At 32.7% G+C, this 14,324-nt stretch overlaps 3 protein-coding genes across 3 annotated transcripts; 2 read left to right on the plus strand and 1 right to left on the minus strand.

The window, feature by feature from the left end:
- The first annotated feature begins 808 nt into the window (after positions 1–808).
- Positions 809–2,744, plus strand: LOC104732823 (ankyrin repeat domain-containing protein EMB506, chloroplastic). Its single transcript, XM_010452419.3, has 7 exons — positions 809–1,332; positions 1,504–1,583; positions 1,670–1,768; positions 1,838–1,936; positions 2,028–2,129; positions 2,236–2,334; positions 2,442–2,744. The coding sequence occupies exons 1-7, from the start codon at positions 954–956 to the stop codon at positions 2,541–2,543; spliced, it is 960 nt and encodes a 319-aa protein (XP_010450721.1). The 5' UTR covers positions 809–953; the 3' UTR covers positions 2,544–2,744.
- A 453-nt stretch (positions 2,745–3,197) lies between these two features.
- Positions 3,198–4,822, plus strand: LOC104732824 (peroxidase 63). Its single transcript, XM_010452420.3, has one exon. It carries the CDS (start codon positions 3,685–3,687, stop codon positions 4,651–4,653), a length of 969 nt encoding a protein of 322 aa, XP_010450722.1. The 5' UTR covers positions 3,198–3,684; the 3' UTR covers positions 4,654–4,822.
- Positions 4,823–8,346: 3,524 nt separating this feature from the next.
- LOC104732826 (U-box domain-containing protein 40) lies at positions 8,347–10,673 on the minus strand. The gene has a single exon (XM_010452422.2). It carries the CDS (start codon positions 10,231–10,233, stop codon positions 8,581–8,583), a length of 1,653 nt encoding a protein of 550 aa, XP_010450724.1. The 5' UTR covers positions 10,234–10,673; the 3' UTR covers positions 8,347–8,580.
- Positions 10,674–14,324: the final 3,651 nt, after the last annotated feature.

Raw genomic sequence — 14,324 nt, forward strand, 5'->3', positions numbered from 1 at the left:
ATTAATACTCGTTAAATTAATAATCCTTATAAATTAATAAATTTCTCCGGTCCCAACTTGGGACTAGTGTAATTTTAGATACTATTCGATAATATAATAAGATAATAATTTTTTTGAAAATCCTTTGTAAATATATGGTCCCATCAATAATATAAATTAATAATTATACAAAATTATCTAAATATATGTATAAATATACACATTAATTTTTATTAGAGTTTATTTTTAATATTTTTACTATATAAAAATCTTTAAGTGTTATCTTTAAAACATGATAATTGTTATTTTCCTTCTAATTGATTTCATAAAAATATTAGTTATAACGATTATTTTTTTTTAAAAAATATATTTTTTACCAAATTAGGAAAGTCTCTCTATAAATTAATAATTATTAATTTATCGATAAATTAAAACCTCTATAAATTAATAGATTTTCTTGGTCCCGACATTATTAATTTATAGAGGTTTTACTGTATATGATCTTTTCATGGTTAGAATGGCTAGACAGTGAATTATAATTTTTTTGTTGGTCATTCCTGCCAATTTCCTAAAAATGCATTAGAAGAAAATAATGCATTAGAAGAAAATAATATAGATGATTTTGATTTACAAAATACTTTGCTAAGATATAAAAATCTTCTATCCTCTATATATGACCAAAAAAAAAAAAAAAAAAAAAAAAAAAAAAAAAAAAAATGTGAGTATTTTGGTTGCTTAAATATTTTACGGGATATATTTTTTTTTTTTTTTTGTAATTTTAATCAGAAAAGTTACTACATAATAAAATGCATTATCCCTAAAAAAATACTATAGCTGAGTCGAAATTAGCCATTATGGTTTTGGGTTAAAGTTGACGTCTGTCTTCTAAACCAGGGTCAAGTGTCGACTTTGGGAATTGGGATACTTTCAAAAGATATGCCCAATTGAAAAAGAAGCCATAACAGCAAATTACAATGGTCTCTTCGGTTTTATCCATCCCTCCACAAACTTGGCTACTTTCACGATTACCCATCTCTGCTGATTCTTCTGTCAATTGCAAATCGATACTCGTGTACTGTCGCCCCACAAGTGTCCGAGGAGTCTCCGTCAAGAGACAATCCACGGCCAGAAGAAGTCGTAGTTTCACTGACACAAATCGTCGAACACCTTCCGTGCAATCCAAACATGAATTCTGGGAAGACCCAGATGATGGTAGCGACAGTGAAAACGAAGAAGATGAAGAAGACGAAGATGATATTGGAAACGATTTAGATTACGAGAGTGATTGGGAAGATGACTCGAGATCACATAAGCTTAATGCTACTGACAACTACGAGGAAGAGCTTGCAAGAGGTTCTTCTTCTTCTTCTTTCAATCATAACTCTCTTAGAATCTCTCAATTTACTCTTTTTTCTCCAAATTGCAAGTAAAAATTCAATCTTTATGTTTGTACAATCTTAGTATACTTGTATGTGTGTATGTGTATTGTGTATCGTGGTTTACATGGGTTTGAGTTTTTTGCAGAGGTTGAACAACTTCTTGAACCTGAAGAAAGAGCAATTCTTCAGCAAAATGATAAACCAAATCTCAAGATGATTTCAACTGTAAGATATCAATCTAATGACCATTTGCTTCGGTTTAGATTCACATGGTTTATATGCTTATCCATGTTAAATATGGAATTTTGCAGAAGAGTTGGAAGCCACTTCAGACACTTGCTCTGTCAATGCAGATTCCGTTAATGGATAACCTCATTGCAAATGGACTAGACATTGATGATGTTGACAAGGTTTGCTTTTGAGACAATCTGGTTTCTATTCTTTATCATGTCACTGAATGATTGAATCTATTAAAACAGGACAACCAAACCGCTCTTCATAAAGCAATCCTTGGTAAAAAAGAAGCAGTGATTAGTCATCTTTTGAGAAAAGGAGCTAATCCGCATCTTCAAGATCGGGTGAGAGAACTTATTTGGTTCCGTTTACTTATTATATACCCATTTGGAAAAGGTTTTAAGGATTTCATAATCTGAATCTTTAAACATTCAGGACGGTGCAGCTCCGCTTCATTACGCAGTTCAAGTTGGAGCCTTGCAGACTGTGAAACTACTAATCATCAAGTACAATGTAGACGTCAATGTTGCAGATAATGTCAGTAGCCACAAAAGAAGCATATCTCAAGCCATATAATTTTTTTTTTTTTATTTTGATGCATTTCTTTGAATATTTGATGAAACATCATTCTTTGATTTGACAGGAAGGATGGACTCCTTTACATATCGCTGTACAAAGCCGGAATCGAGACATTACAAAGATCTTGTTGAGCAATGGTGCTGATAAAACAAGAAGAACAAAGGTGCTAATAGTGAAAATATATAGAAAAATAGGAGCTGAGAATATATGCATATTTGTTTAACTTTAATCACCAATCAAATTTGGTTTCTTCTTGCTTTTATTTTTCAGGATGGGAAATTAGCTTTGGACTTGGCTCTCTGCTTTGGAAGAGATTTCAAGTCATATGATCTGGTCAAGCTATTGAAGATAATGCCCACTGGAGATATATAGAAAGAGTAATGGAAAATCCAGTTTAGTAATCTCAACCTGACCATTCAGAGTCTCACCAACTGTACTTGGATTGTAATCTAAACCAGACCATTTAAGTGGTTAAGGTAGAAGAAACCCGATTAAGTGTGTAACTAGTACTTATATGTATTTATGAAGCATTGGAAAGATTTGTTGTGGAGGGGTTTCAGGTGGAGGACAAAACTCAATGTCATGAAAATACTCATCACTAACCACAAAATCACCCCTATCAGTCACAAGCTTCTCCAACAGGCTGCAAACTACTGTCCAAGTTCGGCGTTCGTTACTCCCCCCGCCAACTTGAGGGGGTGGGGTAATGGACCCCCGTGAAGTATCTCCTATCTATTAGGCCTTATCATGTGTAAACCGTCAATTCTAACATCTCTATGTATAAATATTATCATTATGTGAATGAATAAAGTAACACTTTACAAAAGATTTCAACATGTTTACATAAAGATGAGTTTAATGTCAGGCTTGTGTGTTTCTTGGCCATAAATCACTCTGATCAACATAAACAGATTACTTTGTCTTGTTAGTATGTCTTTGGAATGGTGTGCGTATCACAATGAACATAATAAAGATTCATATTATAAAGTCATATTGAATAACGATTATCTATCTTCTTAATGTTAGAGTTTTTAATTTATAATCATGTATTCATGTTCTATTTACTTTATATTGTACAATAAAAATTCGTGTTACATGATAATGCATTGAAAACATTATGTGACATGGGAATGGGACCATAACTCTAAAAAGTTCACAACCGGGTCTTAAGCTATCATCACTTCTTACCTTTTTCTATGCTATATTCAAATGTAACTGTAATAAGACAGCAACATACTGTACCATATACTGTTTCTGTCGATGAGTTTGGATCGATTTGAATCGTAGATAACCGGAACACAATCAGCCGGTTTACCATAACATACACAATAAACCGGGCTTATATAAGAAAATAACCGGATTCTCTTTCCCGTGATTGGTGGTGGTACTGTATACCAAACAAGCGCGTGTGCTCTTCACTCTCTCACTCTTCTTCCTACTTCCATTAAAATCTCACCGCCTCTCTCTCACTCTCACTCTCTCAAGCTCAGAGAGTTCTCAATCTCCTTCAACAATGGTGAAACAATCTCAACTTAAGTATCTCACCATCATCATCCTCCTCTGCTTATCCTCCGCCGCCGAATCTCATCTCACCGTTGATTTCTACTCCAAATCATGCCCTAAGTTCCTCGACATAGTCCGCGAAACCATCACCAACAAACAGATCTCAACTCCAACGACCGCCGCCGCAGCTCTCCGCCTCTTCTTCCACGACTGTTTCCCCAACGGCTGCGACGCCTCCGTCCTCGTTTCCTCCACCGCTTTCAACACCGCCGAGCGCGATTCGTCGATCAATCTCTCCCTCCCCGGCGACGGCTTCGACGTCGTGATCCGCGCTAAAACAGCTCTCGAGCTCGCTTGTCCCAACACAGTCTCCTGCTCCGATATCATCGCCGTCGCCGTCCGCGATCTCCTCGTCACCGTCGGTGGACCTTACTACGAAATCTCCCTCGGCCGCCGCGATTCGCGAACGTCGAAATCGTCACTCGTCTCCGATCTCCTCCCGCTTCCGTCGATGCAGATCTCGAAGCTCATCGATCAGTTCAGCTCCAAAGGCTTCTCCGTTCAAGAGATGGTCGCTTTGAGCGGTGCTCACACCATCGGATTCTCACATTGCAAAGAGTTCACGAACCGGGTCAACCCGAATAACAGTACCGGGTATAACCCGAGATTCGCTGATGCTTTAAGAAAAGCTTGTTCGAATTACAAAAACGACCCTACGCTCTCCGTCTTCAACGACGTCATGACTCCGAACAAGTTCGACAATATGTATTTCCAGAATATTCCGAAAGGTCTCGGGCTACTCGAGTCGGATCACGGGCTATTCTCTGACCCGAGAACCCGACCGTTCGTTGAGTTATACGCGAGAGACCAGGATCGATTCTTTAAAGACTTTGCCGGAGCTATGCAGAAGCTGAGTCTTTACGGTGTTTTGACCGGACGGCAAGGAGAGATCCGGCGAAGGTGTGATGCGATCAATTAAGATTTGTTTTTTACGATTTTGTGAGAGATTTTGTATTTTTGTTTTGTTTATTTATTTAATTGTTTGGTGCGTTTAGATGAAAAGTTTGAGATTCTGGCTAAAATTGATCTAAGCTCATGTGTTAATAGTACTATGATTAAAATTCAAATAATTACTTGTTTTGTCATCATTACTTCAGTAATTGTGTATTACTAGTACTAAGAGCATATGCATTGGTGTCCCTCAGATTTTGGTCCCTCAAATATAATAAGATTAATTTTAGAGTTTCTTAATTTTGGTACTAGCATTGGTGTCCCTCAGATTTTGGTCCTTCTAACTCTTCTTCACAAGCTACATACAAACCTCTCTTTCAAAACAGAGCTTCAAAATCATATATCAAGAAAGACCATCTTCTAGACAAGCTTGTGATAGTCTTCTCCATGTCTACAACAACAGAACAGCCGGTTATAAGAAGCTGTAAAAAAACTGATACCAGCAAATGATTTTGGAGACTTAAAAACTGTGAATTTTAACATTTTCATTCTGAAATTCTGTTTCTGCTTTGTATAGTGTCATAACTCAGTACAAAGATTGTTTCAAACTTGAACCATCTGTTAAGCAAACACATACTCTCATACAGCTTGAACCAAATTTTAAACAAAGCGATTCTGAAATTCTGTATTCCCATAAAAAAAAAAAAAGATAAAAGGACTGCATCAAATTCAATCCAGACACTCGTTCAATCCACCAAAACACAACACAAATATGACAAACTGAGGACAACACAATCGAACTGAGAACTGCAGCAAATATCAAATATGAAAACTCATTCAATCCACCAAAACAAGAAATGTAATACAGCAAATTTTGCTCAAATTGTCTAACTTTCACAGTTATAGCCTAACAAAAATGGATATGCAACAAGCTAGGCTACACAAAATATTCTTCACTCAGTTGAAAAACTTCTAAAAGATTAGACCTTTGAGAAAAACAAGAACACCACAAAGTTCACAACAAACAAAATGATGTAGCCTAAAGTTTCTATTGCCAACGATTTTCATAAAATCAACACAAATTAATCTGATAGAGTGAATATGAGAAGCGAAGATACCAAAGTAACGACGCTCATTAGCAGCTCTAGCCTTAGCGAGCATCACATCGAGATCTTCCTTAAGCTTCACATCCCATTTGATGGTAAGTTAGCCATTGGATTCCAAGTTTTCTATAAATCGAACAAAGCAAGATCCCACGATTTTACAAGCTCAACAGCCTTAAACTGTTTCCAGATCAAGAATCTGCAGAGAATCACAACAAACAAATTCTTATTCCTTAAAACTGAAGCTTGTAATTCAAATAACTCAAGCTCAAAAATTCCAAAAACACGAAGTTCAAACAAAATTCACAGGACAATTGCGAAGTTATACACTAGCTTGTTTCGTTTCTATCATCGACAAAAATCAAAATCTACAGAAGTGTATACCAACTGAAATCTACACATGTAAAAGCCCAAAGTAGACATTAAGAACTCAAATGGCAAAAATCACGAAATCGAGCAGAGAATTTAGGGCAAGGAAACAGAAATCAGAAGAAGAAGGATGAACAATTACAATACCTTCTTAATCTGAGAGATGATTCGAGAAATCAGGAAGAAGAAGCTGCTGCAGATTCGTAGACGAAATTTTGACTCGCATTGAATCGTAGACAAAAAAAAACTCGAACAATTGAATTTTTCCGTCTTACCCTACAGAAACAACAACAACGACCCACACGTTGCCACGTGTTCAGAGGGACGATGCAAATTACGTCCCAATTGTAGGAACGGTTCTACAATATTAATTTGTTTTTGATTTAAATCAAACCTTTTATTAGCGTGGGACGGGTGAAAAATCAACCGATGCACATGCTCTAACTAGATTTGGACCCGTGCTACAGCACAGATTGAATACATTTTATTATTTTTAAAATATTATATATGTAATTGTATATAATATTATTTGGATGCAACTCATGCAAATAATTTTTATTGTAAATATTATTCATGAAATGTAAATGTATTATGTAAGTCTTATATTGTTAATTTTAACCTGTGTTAGAGTATATAAAATTATTAATCCGTGCTAGAGTGTGTCCAGCAGCTTCCGTGCTAGAGTATATAAAAATTTAACTTGTGCTTGAGTTTGTAAGTCTTAAAATTATAATATAAAAACAAAATTCAATCTGTGCTCTAGCATGGTCCTAATTTTTATTGAACGTTATGGTTTATTAATAAAATCTGTGGAAAGTAAATTTCTAATATTGTATTTAAAGATCTTTGGAAACAACTTGATATATAACTAAAATCTTCTGAAAATACAGTTTGAAAGATCCATGATTTTATTTATTACCATTAATATATCAATTATCAATTTGGAATATCTCCAATTAAAGTTGCACCCAATATTTAGGTGTAACCATTAATATATGAATTAATCTATAACCTATCTATAACCTATTTGTAATCATTTATAATCAATTAAAAATATAAAGTCTACAAAAACTATGTTGTGTACTTCTTTTTATTAAAAAGGAGATCATTTGAAATAACTCCGCGATTATAATTTTAAATTAAATAATATAATTTAATCACTATAATATAAACTATATTGTGTACTTCTCTTTATTTTATATTATAATATAAATAATATAAACTATGTTATGTACTTTTCTTTTATTAAAAAGAAGATCATTTGAAATAACTATGTTGTGATATTCATGATATTTTTGCTCCACGATTTATGGATTTATTATTTATTATCTATATACTCTACGATTTATGGATTTATTATTTATTATCTATATATAAAGAGTTATCTTATGAAGAGTATATGATTAATGTATATCTTATATATAACCTATTAGTATGCATTTGTAACCATTTATATTTTTTATAAAATCTATAAAACTTAAGTTGTGTACTTTCCTTTTATTAAAAGGGAGATTACAGTAGTTCCATATCGTTTAGTGTTTACAAAACTGCCTGTTCTTTTATGGTATTGACAAAACTGTCCCATATTTTTGATATTTGCGAAACAGCAACAGGACTTATGGTATTTATAAACTACCTCAAAACTGTTGGTATTTATAATAATTCCTCATATCTTTACATATATATACAAATTGTCCCATATCTTTACTATTTTATCAACTGCCCATAATGTTTGATATTTACATAGCTGCACAAAACAAAAATAAATGTAGTGAAAACAGACTGAAATTTATCTGACCAATAATTTTTTTTTTTGAACAAAGAAAACAGTAAAATCTGACCAATAAAAAATTAAGCAATTAGAAAAAGAGGAAATTGAGACTTATATAATTGTTTTTGGTAAGCAATTGGAATGAGTACCAATTAAATTAACTTGGCATTGAAACAAAAGATATTATAGAAGAAATTCATAATTTAGTAATTTTCATTGAAATATATATTAAAATGAATGGAATGTTAAAATCAAATTTATCCATATATATAATCTGGATGATTCCCCTCCAGATTTAAACTACAGTAAATGTAATGCAAATAATTAGATAGATCAAACTCAACTGAAGATTGATATTATTTTTTAGTGGGAGAATCAGTTCCCATCTCTTAAGGAATTAAAAAGTCCTCCCTTAACCCTTTACAACTTTTTTTCATTGTTCCTTTTACTAAAAAAAAAAATCAAAAGCAAAAGATAATAAGGAAAGAAAAAATGGGATTAATGAAAAAAGAAATCCACCCAAATTGCGAGAAAATACAAAGAATCCACCGAGTCATAAATAAAAATTTCACAAAAGAAAAATCTCATCTCCAAGACTCCAACTAATTACAACCCCAAACCCTATTATTTAGAATTTTTCTTAAAAAAGAAATCCACAATTAATTCTTGTTTTTAGAAAAGCAAATAAATAACGAGTTAAAAAAAAGACACGTCAAAACTCGGCCGAGTTAACACACGATTTCTCACCACCGAGTCGATACCGGCTCCGACTAACATCATCGGAATTAAGCAACTCTTCCCAATCAACCTCCTCATTCTCCGGCGAATCATCATCTTCCATTTTAGCTCTCAACACTTCCAAAACTCTTCTCGCCTTCTGCTTAGCTCTCTCTCTCCCACTCCTCTCCACTTTCACCAACTCCTCCACCGCATTCGCCGCCATAGCCAACCCCTTAAACCTCAAACCACCGTCGTGACTCAGCCCATACAAAACCGCAACACAGCTCTCCCTAGTCGACTCGTGAACCTCTCTAGCCCCTCTTAAAACCCCAACCATACATTCAACACCTCCCGAGTCAAGCAAAGCTGGTCTACTCACCGGACACGAAGCCATGTTACAAAGAATCAACAAAACACGACCGATCATCTGTCCTAAATTCACCATGTTCAAAAGCATCTGAACAGCTCCGAGCTTAACAAGCTTCCCTCTGTTGCTCTGCACTAGAGAGAGATGATACAGAGCCAACGCCGAGTCATGCCGAGTCAACTCAGTACCAACTCGGATCAGATGAAGCAGCGGCTCCAAAGCTCCGAGAACACCAATCGCCGTCTTGTTCTCGTCTTCCAAAGCTAAACTGAAAACAACTCCGGCGGAATGCTCCTGCGCTTCGACGGAGCCGCATTTCAAAACGTCGATCAACGGCGGAACGATTCCTGACCGCACGATCTTAACTTTGTTAGATCTCTCCAGAGACAGGTTCACAAGAACCGCCGTGACGTTCACCTGAACCGTCGCGTACCTCGAAACGATCAGTGACTTAAGTGCAGAGATGAGTCTCGTCGTACATAAACTGATTCTTGAACCTTCGTCGATTCTCGTAACGCGTCGAATCGAAACCAAAGCTTCTTCAATCTCTGAGATTCGATTACTCTTTAGCTTTATGAGTAAAGCTTCTTCTTCTGGAGTTAGGTTTGGTTCTAACGAATCGATTTCTCCGGACGAAGGTGAAGAGAAGCAACTAGGTTTAGTTGTTAACTGTAGTGTACGGCTCGATGAAGCTACTGACTCGTCGGAGCTTGAATTGAAGTAATTAGGTCTCCGATCAAGCTCCGTCGCGGCGTGGTTAAGTCTGACTGATGGTTTGTCTCTAATCGCTTGGATAAGCTCTTTCTCCGAAACAGAGACTTTTCTTCTTTGTGGCTTTTTCTCCATTAAAGTGAGTATAAGCTTCTCCGCGGCGGCGGAATCAAGTGGCTTCGGCGGTGGGAAACACCGGCGTTCACACCAGCTGAGAATAGCGGATTTCAAGGCGAGGTTTGGTATCACGGTGGAGAAATCTGGAGGTGGGGTTGGAGTAAAGCCTAGGTTTTTAGAAGCGATGACGCAAGCTCTTTCGTAGGAGTGACCGGAAGAGACTATGATTGGGTCAGCCATTAAAGAGCCTGAGATCGGACAGAGAAACTCAGATGGGATCTCTGGTTTGGTCGGAGAGTTGTTGTTTGATGAAGAAGATGAAGAGGAACGGGATAGTGAGATTCTCCATTTGGATTTGCCGGCGAGAGATTCTCGTCGGGAAAGGGTGTCGCTTTTGTCGTGTTGAGAGTGAAGAACCATGAGGTTGATGACTGGTCGTTCAATCTCCATTTAATGGTTTGATTTTTCAGAGTGGAAGTAGCTAAAGTTGAAGCTTTGTTGAAGATGTTGAAGAAGAAGAAGACCCATATGGATGTTCTTGAAACCTGAAAAGATGAGAGATTTTTGTGGGATTGAGAGAGAGAGAGAGATTTGAGGAAACTGTAAAAGAGAGATTTTTGGGAGGGAGATTTTATTGTTTAGAAGTTACAACTATGGATGGACTTGGTCATGCTCTGTTTGTAGTTTCATCATTATTGATTTAGTTTGTGTTATGATGTAAAAATTAAAGTCAAGGTTTATTTTTGGTTTTTGGTTGGTAAAGTGAAGATACGTCCTTTGTGAGAGAGTTATTGATTGATTGGAGAATTTGTCTTTGGGTTGGGATTTTGTGAATTCACATGTATGCTTGACTGCTTTCAACTGTTTTTGTATATTGAGCATTGATGATGTTCCCTTTTTTTTTTCTTTCAACATTTGTTATTCTGAATTTCTTTAACAAAATCTCATCTTTAAGGTTTTACCCAAATTAGATATTGATAACAATTAGATTTTTTTACCTATAATTTATAAATAACTAGATAAGGACCGCGTTATTACGCGGATAAAAATTAAAAAAATATATTGAAAATAATTAAATAGTAATATAAATATTTTTAAATTTTATCTGGTAACATTTTAATAATTTATAAAATTATATAAGAGTTTTAAAGCTTTTTTGCTCTATTTTATAATAATTTCTCAAATTTCTATGTACAATTTTTATTAATATAACAATTTATAACTATTTAAACTATGTAGTTTCCTATTAGTTGAAGTTTTATAAATGACAGAATATTTATTGTTCATTAATCTATGTGTTTTTACCCAAAAACTCTTATAGGATATGAGTACCATTTATATATATCATCATCATAATAAACCATATTTTAAGTTTAATTATACATTTCATCTTAATGCATAGAACTAAATATTTTATATCAAACACAATTTATACATCATATCAAATCTCTATCTTAGTAATAATTGAAAATACAAATAAAAATTAACAAAGTATAATTCGCAAAAAACTGAATCAACATTATTTAAAATTTATTTGTTATGTTGTTATCTCATAAGTACTAATTTTACCTCATGTCGTAATCAATTTTAAATGAGTGAAACTTATAAAATAAAAACATATATAAAGATATAGAGACATTCTCATCAAATAACTGAAGATTCATTCCTATAAATTATAATCTATTTCGAATTATCTTATGTTTTAACATATGCATTACAAAAATACATGTGTTGAAATTATAAAAACAAACATAAAAAATATTACTAATATTCTTAAATGATTTTTTAAATGATACATATTAATATTTGAATTTTTTTTAATCTAGAATAAATTTCATCGTTAGACATTCAGTTTAGTAATCACATTTAACTATCTATTTTATCGTAAAACCATAATTCACTTCTTCATGGATTAGAGTTAAAATTTTAATAAAAAAATAATATGAGCATCATATGAGATTATATGTATATTGGTTAGTATTTTAAATTTAACAATAAAAATAATCAGTAAAAAAATCAGTTAACATCCACAAAAATTTTGGAAATCCAAAAATATCCTAAATACTATTCTTCTATATGTCATAATTTCATAAGTAATACTTTTGTCAATTCTCATCAATTAACCAAAAATTCATTCCTACAAATTTTTTTTTTCAGCTTTCTCATATTACTACATACATTAAAATCTTTAAAATAAAACATGTACAACTATACTAATACACATCATGTATTGAATTTTTCTTTCTTTTTAAGTTCATTATTCTTTCAAGATTTTGTGTGCTTACTTACAATAAAAATTTATATTACAAAGATAAATACAATTTATATCCGACTAAAATTATGTTAAATAACTTATGGTATTCTTTCTAACTTTGTTATTCATTATTCATTGATTAATATACATGCTTAATTAATTTTGTTTTTGCTTACACATGTCAAATTTTATTGGGAACACACATATAATATAATTAGCATACAATGGAAAATATATTGATTTTATTAGTTTTTCTTTTTGATTTAGATTTTTAAAATATAAACATGTGAAATTCTATAAATATAATTAGCTGTCCTACTACGTTTATTAAAAAATATTGACATGTGTCAACATCTAATCAATATATTTGACACGTGTCACGATCTCGTTAATGAGTAATTTTGACATGAGAATTTGTTAAAAATGCCCCTTTTGATATACCCCTTTTCAAAAATACCCTCTTTTCTGGCCATTTTTATTTATGCCCTCTTTTAATTTTTAATGACCATTTTACCCTTATATGAAAATTATTTTATTCAATAAAAAGAAAAAAAAAATTTTCCCGCCAAAAATTTTCCGACATATTTTTCCGCCAAAAACTTTTCGAAAAAATTTTCCCGCCAAAAATTTTTTTGTCAAAAAAATTTTGATAAAAAATTTCGAAAAAAAAAAATTTCCCGCCAAAATTTTTCCCGCCAAAAAAAATTTACAAGGTTTTTAAAAGGTTTTATAAGGTTTCTACCTTATAAAAGCCTTATAAACACCTTGTAAAGGCTTTTACAATATTTTTTAAAGAGTTTTAAAAGGTTTTTAAACACCTTGTAAATGCTTTAAAAGGTTTTTAAACAATTTTAAAAACTTTTTAAAAGCATTTACAAGCTTTTTAAAAGTATTTACAAAACCTTGCAAACGCTTTTAAAAGTTTTTAAAAGCATTTACAAAGTTTTTAAAAGGTATAAATTTCAATATTTTTGGCGGGAAAATTTTTCGATTTTGGCAGGAAATTTTTTTTTTTGGCGGGAAAAAATAATTTTTCGGGAAAAAATTTCGATTTTGGCGGGAAAAAAATTTTCGCGGGAAATTTTTTTGGCGGGAAAATATTTTCGATTTTGATGACTGTACATTCTTGCTGTCACTTAAAAAAGGGTAATTTGGTCATTTTGTATGTAAAGAGGGGTAGTTTTAAAAATGGTCAACATGAAGGGGTATTTTTAAAAAGATATATGGAAAAAGGGACATTTTTGAGAATGCCCCTTTTGACATCAAGCTTTATATAATAAGATATTTCAATACAGATCGTTAATAATATACATATATATAGACAGCATATATTTTAATAAATCTTATTTAATTTCATATGAATTAAAATTTAAGAGATATTTTGATATGACCCATATAAAAACAAATTTCTTTAATGAGATATAAGTTGTACTCTTCCTCTCCATAGAAATACTATAACAAAGTATCATCCAAATTTGTGACAAAAAAAAAAGTATCATCCAAACAAAAACTGAAGTGTTGTAAAGATAAATTAACCTCTAGTCTCTCAATTAGTGAGAAGTTAAATCATATATTCGTATGGTGATAGAAGATTAGTGATATGAAGCTAGTGATTCTTGGTCAAACTTTTCGTTAATCTTAAAGGTCGATGATATATGTCATTATGCATAATAGATGAGCATGCTCAAAAGAAAAGCTTAATTAATACAGTATTTCATGTTTGATGCAATTATTATGTGTGTTTGCTTTATGCAGAAACAAAGTTTGTAAATAACCAAGAACAATATACTGTCGTTTTCAGCTTTATGAATGTTCAAAAAGTTTCTACTTTTTGCTTTATGTTTTTTGCCCTTTGTTTCTGGGAATTCAATTTGTATTCTTTCTTCAATGACTTTGGACATTTTCTCCAATTTTTAGTATCATTGACCCAATGATAGAAATGTCTACTTATTGTGATATTGAAATGTTTTTTTTTTTGGGTAAGTAAATTAAATTGGTCTTTTAAATTGCTAGTAAATTAAAATATGATCTTTATATAAAAACATAAGTGATTCACTTACTTTTTTTAGATGACTATGTTGGTCTGAAATATGAGAGGCCTTTGACCAAGCAAGCTCAGATGTTAGATAGCTTTCTGACAATCTAAATTGAATCCCATATCTAGTTCCAAGTTATCTACAATAGGCTCAAAGCTGAACACTTTTATAACTGGAAATTTATCTTTTTGTATTTTTATTGCATGGGAATAAAGTAACGAAATGATAACATAAGGAGAGTGAGTAAAACA

The sequence above is a fragment of the Camelina sativa genome, chromosome 12, assembly GCF_030686135.1.
Source record: "Camelina sativa cultivar CO46 ecotype springtype chromosome 12, ASM3068613v1".
Taxonomy (NCBI): domain Eukaryota; kingdom Viridiplantae; phylum Streptophyta; class Magnoliopsida; order Brassicales; family Brassicaceae; genus Camelina; species Camelina sativa.

Excerpts from the sequence above, each read along its gene's own strand:
- LOC104732823 (XM_010452419.3), top strand. The coding sequence starts at position 954 with ATGGTCTCTTCGGTTTTATCCATCCCTCCACAAACTTGGCTACTTTCA. Across the intron at positions 1,937-2,027 it reads ATCCGCATCTTCAAGATCGG|GACGGTGCAGCTCCGCTTCA; the intron begins GTGAGAGAACTT and ends TTAAACATTCAG. Across the intron at positions 2,130-2,235 it reads ACGTCAATGTTGCAGATAAT|GAAGGATGGACTCCTTTACA; the intron begins GTCAGTAGCCAC and ends TTGATTTGACAG.
- LOC104732824 (XM_010452420.3), top strand. The coding sequence starts at position 3,685 with ATGGTGAAACAATCTCAACTTAAGTATCTCACCATCATCATCCTCCTC.
- LOC104732826 (XM_010452422.2), bottom strand. The coding sequence starts at position 10,233 with ATGGAGATTGAACGACCAGTCATCAACCTCATGGTTCTTCACTCTCAA.